General features: G+C 42.2%; 1 protein-coding gene across 5 annotated transcripts in view; it reads right to left on the bottom strand.

Annotated features, from left to right (window-relative positions):
* dclre1b (DNA cross-link repair 1B) overlaps positions 1-5,660 on the bottom strand; it is a 44,958-nt gene that overhangs the window by 23,454 nt on the left and 15,844 nt on the right. For all 5 annotated transcript variants that reach the window (XM_043716978.1, XM_043716976.1, XM_043716977.1 and 2 more), the window contains exon 3: positions 1,784-1,949. In XM_043716978.1, the coding sequence (XP_043572913.1) occupies positions 1,784-1,949 (166 nt within the window). The remainder of the gene's footprint in view (positions 1-1,783; positions 1,950-5,660) is intronic.

The following is a 5,660-nucleotide window of genomic DNA, read 5'->3' as shown; positions in this document are numbered from 1 at the left end:
TTTAAAGGGATATGGGCCAAGTGCTGGCAAATGGAACTGGATTAATTAGGATATCTGATCAGCATGGACAAGTTGGACCGAAGGGTCTGTTCTGTGTTGTACATCCCTAGGACTCTATGACATGTCTGATGGGTTTGCCACTGATGGTGAGGAAACCTACAAAAGGGAAAGTCTCCCCAACCTGATAATCATCAATCAAGCTGTCACAGATTCACCTATCCATGACCATACTGATAGAAGTGACTACTGCATTGTCCTTGTAAAGGTAAAGTCCCAACTCAAATTGGGGATACACTGCATCATGTTGCCTGGTACCATCATCAAGTTAAATGTAATACATTTTAAACAGATCAGCAATTCAAAACTGGACAACTATGAGGTTCTGTGGGTCATCAGCTACAGCAGAATTTTTTTTAAATGGAACGAGGACATCACTGGTTATGCCAGTATATATTACACTTCCCTAATAGTCCAGCTGAGAAACAGCCACAATGTTGTGGGTCTGGAGTCACATGTGGGCCAGGTAAGGATGTCTTATTTCCTTTCCTGAAGGACGTTGGTGAACTAAGTGGGTTTTTCTGACAATTGCTAACAGTTTAATGGTCATCAATAGACTGTTAATCCCAGATTTTGGTTAAATTTAAATCCTGCTCTCTGTCAAACAAGAAGCTTGGCCCCCAGAACATTACCTGGAACTCTGCATTCATAGTCAAGTGATAATGCCACTAGGCCAGTTCTTCAAAGTAGTGTTCTAAGCGCAATCATCTTCAGCTGTTTCCATCATAAAGTCAGAAATAGCATTTTCACAGATAATTGTACAATATTTAACAACATTCATGACTCCTCAGGTAATGAAACAGCCCATATTCATATTTAGTCAGACCTGGAGAGCATCCAGGCTTGGGTTGATCTGTGCATCACACAAAATGCAAGTCAATAACCATCTGTAACAAGCGAGGGTCTAATCACCTTCCTTGACATTCTTCTGAAACCATCACTGAAACCCCCAATATTAATATCCGGATGGTTATCACTGACCAGAAACTGAATTGGACCAGCCATATAAGTACTGTGGATACAATACCAGTTCAGAGACTAAATACTATGCTGCAAGTAGCTCAACTCCTGACTCACCAAAGCCTGTCCACCTTTGACAAGGCATAAGTCAGGAGAAGAATACTCTCCACCTTCTTAGATGAGTACAGCTCCAACAACACTCAAGAAGTTCAACATCATTCATGACAAACCAGCTCCCTTGATTGGCACGGCATCCATAAACCTTCACTCCCTCCACCATCTACAGTGGCAGCCTGTGTATCATCTCTGTGTACTCACAGAGGTTCCTTGAAAAGCGCCTTTCAAACACAAGCCTCTATCACTTCGAAGGGCAAGGGCATCAGATGCATGGGAACATAACCACCTGTAAGTTCCCCACCAAGCCATACATCATGCTTGGACTTGATGACTTCTATGACTGCTTCACCTTCACTGGGTCACAATTCTGGAACTCCCTCCCTCATAGTATTGTGGTTATACCTACATCATAAAAACTGAAGAAGTCCGAAAAAGGCAGTTCATTGCCACCTTCTGCAGGGCAATTGGGAAAGGGCAATAAATATTGGCCAGCCAGTGTCACTCACATGGCACGATCAAATAAAACCCAAACTCCAAATTGTCCCTTGTGTCACATTCAGCAACATTAAATAAAGTTGACTTGAAACAGATGCATTTGTAAATAATCTACAATACAATGAATAGATCATAACATACGTTTAGAAGATACCTGTATACAGAACTGTGCCAAAATAACCTTCAAAGAGAAACATGACGGAGCCAGGGCAGTGATTGCTGTCAATCAATGTCACAGTCATCGTCTCTTTCCCAAATTCATCAAGATATAGGAGGTGGCTCTCCCCTAACTCCAATGGGTGGATCCAGATTTCATCCACCTAACAAAAAAAAATAAAAACAAACAGGTCAAGGCAAATAATGAAATTTCACAAATGAGATCAGCTTAAGGGGGAGAACAGAACAAAAATGTTCCATACTGGTTAAAGGGAGAGGTAGGTCATTGCAGCTGGGATGAAAAGGCCAGGACACAAGTCAGTTAGAGGCAGAAACAACACAAATGTTTTTTATTTTGGGCAGACCTAGTCCAAAGATGTAGACCACTCAAAACGTAAAACAAAGGCAGAAGGGGAGAGACTGAGAAAAGAATAAGGTGACATGTAGGAGTAATTAACAGTTTAGAACTGGTTGGAGTAATTCAACAACATTATCATAATGCATGCACTTTGCCAAGAAGAAATAGCCTAACTTTAAACAACAAAGACTCAAAGCTGATTTCATAGTGCAGTACTGGACAGTTTCCAAACCAGTTACATTTGAGCTTCAAAACATGTGCAGGTGTTCTATCAAAGTACGCCAGTTTTGACCTATGAGGATCAAGTGACAATGATATTACTGGCCAGCAAGTCTGAGCAATATAGAGTTTAGGAAAACTGTAAGTTACAGCAAATGGCAAACCAGAGAGGGAAAAGGTAAAATTTGAAAAGGTTTGGAGGCTGTTATTTTGTGGAAAGGATGCAGGACCAAGTGAAGAACAGGATGTAAGAAGAGGAATTCAAAATAGTCTGAGGGAACCCAATCAATGACAGAGAACAAGGCAATCAAAAAGGCCTGTCTGATCAAGTCAGGGGATAGTGACGTGTTAAAGGAGTCAATTTGGAAATGAAATAGAAAGGGGGAAGTCAATCATTTTTGGTAGGGAAGGTGGAACTTGGAATTACTAACTGTTTTATATGCTGTTGCATTGTTTTAGAACTTTGGAGAAAAAGAAAGTCAAATTAACAGCACTTTAAAAGGAGAGGAACAGACAAAGGCAGCACATGGTCAGACAGAGAGAGAGAGAGAGAGAGAAAGTGAAAGAAACCCACAGTGCTCCCAAACACAGCAGTGAATATGCGCAGTTACTGCCTTTGCTGTTTGGAGTGCGTCTGGGAAAGTTAATAAAAATTAACAGTGAAATTCAGAACTGTTCTTGGAGAAACCTGTTTGGGAGAGGTCACAGCACAGAAACAGATAAATGAATATTTTAAGTGTGGCCTTACAGTAAGCCTGCAGTAGTGAGTAGAATGGGATCTTTCTTGATTATATGTTTCATTGGGATATGCCTCTTGATTAAACTTAAAAATATAAGCCATATTAGCCTGGAGCAGTGTCTTGTAGTGGATTAAGACAGTACTATTTTTTAAGTCTGTGGAATGAAAGAATCAAAAACTGCCCTCAGGAGAGTGATATACTCTTCTTGTCAGAAGTGGGATTTTAGAGAGAGTTTGTGTTACTAAGGATTATATCTGCAATAAATGCCGTTGGTTGCAAGTTCTACCAGAGACAGTTAGAGGCAATGAGAAATTTACACGAGCAAGGGAATATGATGATGGCAGTTATCGGAAGGGAGAAACATTGCAGATACAGTCACATAGATGGGTTAACTCCAGGAAACGTAAGAGAGGTAGGCAGATAGTGTCGGACTCTTCTGTGGCTATCCCCATTTAAAACAAGTATACTGCATTGGAAAATATAGGGGGTGATGGATTCCCAGGTGAATATAGCACGAACAGCCAGGTTTCTGAAATCGAGATTGGCTCTAATGCAATGAGGGATATGTCGGGATCCAAGAGATCATTTGTATTAGGGGACTCTCTAGTCAGAGGCACAGACAGACATTTCTGTGGCCACCAGCGAAAAATCAGATGGGGTGTTGCCTCCCTGGTGCCAGGATCAAGGATGTCTCAGAGAGGGTGCAGAATGTTCTCAAGGGGGAGAAGGACCGGTAGGAAGTCATTGCACACATTGGAACAAATGACACAGGAAGGGAACAGGATCAGATTCTGAATGGAGAACATAGAGAGTTAGGCAGGAATTTAAAAAGAAGATCCTCGAGAAAAGTAATATCTGGATTACTCCTGGTGCTACAAGCTGGGGAGGGTATGAATAGGAGGACAGAGCAGATGAATGCATGGCTAAGGAGCTGGTGTATGGGAGAAGGATTCATATTTTTGGATCATCGGAATCTCTTCTGGTGTAGAAGTGACTTGTACAAGAAGGACGGATTGCACCTGAATTGGAAGAGGACTAATATACTGGCAGGGAGATTTGCTGGAGCTGCTCAGGAGGATTTAAATTACTAAGGTGGGGGGGAACCCAGGGAGATAGTTAAGAAGGACATCAATCTGAGACCAGTACATTTGAGAAAAGGAGTGAGTCAAACAGTCAAGGCAGGCAGGGACAAAGCAGTGAACAAGGTAGGGATGATAAATTAAACTGCATTTATTTCAATGCAAGAGGCCTCACAGTGAAGGCAGATGAACCCAGGGCATGGTCAGGAACATGGGACTGGGATATCATAGCAATTACTGAAACGTGGCTTATGGATGGACAGGACTGGCAGCTTAAGGTTCTAGAATACGAATGCTACAGGAAGGACAGAAAGGGAAACAAGAGAGGAGGGAGAATGGTGTTTTTGATAAGGAATAGCATTACAGCAGTACTGAGGGATGATATTCCAGGAAATACATCCAGGGAAGCTATTTGGATGGAACTAAGAAATAAAAAAGGGATAATCAGCTTAATGGGATTGTATCATAGACACACTAATAATGAGCAGGAAACTGAGAAACAAATTTGTAAGATCTCAGTTATCTGTAAGAATAATAGGGTGGTTATGGTCAGGGATTTTAACTTTCCAAACATAGACTGGGACTGCCTTAGTATTAAGGGTTCAGATGGAGAGGAATTTGTTAAGTGTGTACAAAAAATTCTTCTCATTCAATATGTGAATGCAACTACAAGAGAAGGCGCAAAAGGAGAGGTCACCCTGTTGGGAGTTTTCTAGAGGCCTCCGAATAGTTCCAGAGATGTAGAGGAAAGGAGAGCAAAGAGATTCTTGATAGGAATGAGAGAGACAGAAGAGTTGACATGGGGGACTTCAACTTTCCAAAAATTGACTGGGAACACTATAGTACGAGTACTATAGACGGGTCAGTTTTTATCCAGTGTGTGCAGGAGGGCTTCCTGACACAATACGTAGACAGGCCAACAAGGGGCGAAGCCACATTAGATTCGGTACTGGGTAATGAGCCCGGTCAGGTGTTAGACTTGGAAGTCGGTGAACACTTTGGTGATAGCGATCACAATTCTGTTATGTTTACTTTAGTGATAGAAAGGGACAGGTGTATACCACTGCGCAAGAGTTACAGCTGAGGGAAAGGCAATACGATGCGATTAGGCAAGATTTGGGAAGCACAGGATGGGGAAGGAAACTGCAGGGGATGGGCACATTAGAAACGTGGAGAGTATTCAAGGAAAAGCTCCTGTGTGTCATAGAGATGTACAGCATGGAAATAGACCCTTCAGTCAACCCGTTCGTGCCAACCAGATATCCCAACCCAATCTAGTCCCACCTGCCAGCACCCGGCCCATATCCCTCCAAACCCTTCCTATTCATATACCCATCCAAATGTCTCTTAAATGTTGCAATTGTACCAGCCTCCAACACATCCTCCGGCAGCTCATTCCATACACATACAACCCTCTGCGTGAAAAGGTTGCCCCTTAGGTCTCTTTTATATCTTTCCCCTCTCACCCTAAACCTATGC

The sequence above is a fragment of the Chiloscyllium plagiosum genome, chromosome 26 (genome assembly GCF_004010195.1).
Source record: "Chiloscyllium plagiosum isolate BGI_BamShark_2017 chromosome 26, ASM401019v2, whole genome shotgun sequence".
Classification (NCBI taxonomy): Eukaryota; Metazoa; Chordata; class Chondrichthyes; order Orectolobiformes; family Hemiscylliidae; genus Chiloscyllium; species Chiloscyllium plagiosum.
Note: the sequence above shows the minus strand (reverse complement) of the source record. Positions and strands in the feature narration are given on the sequence as shown.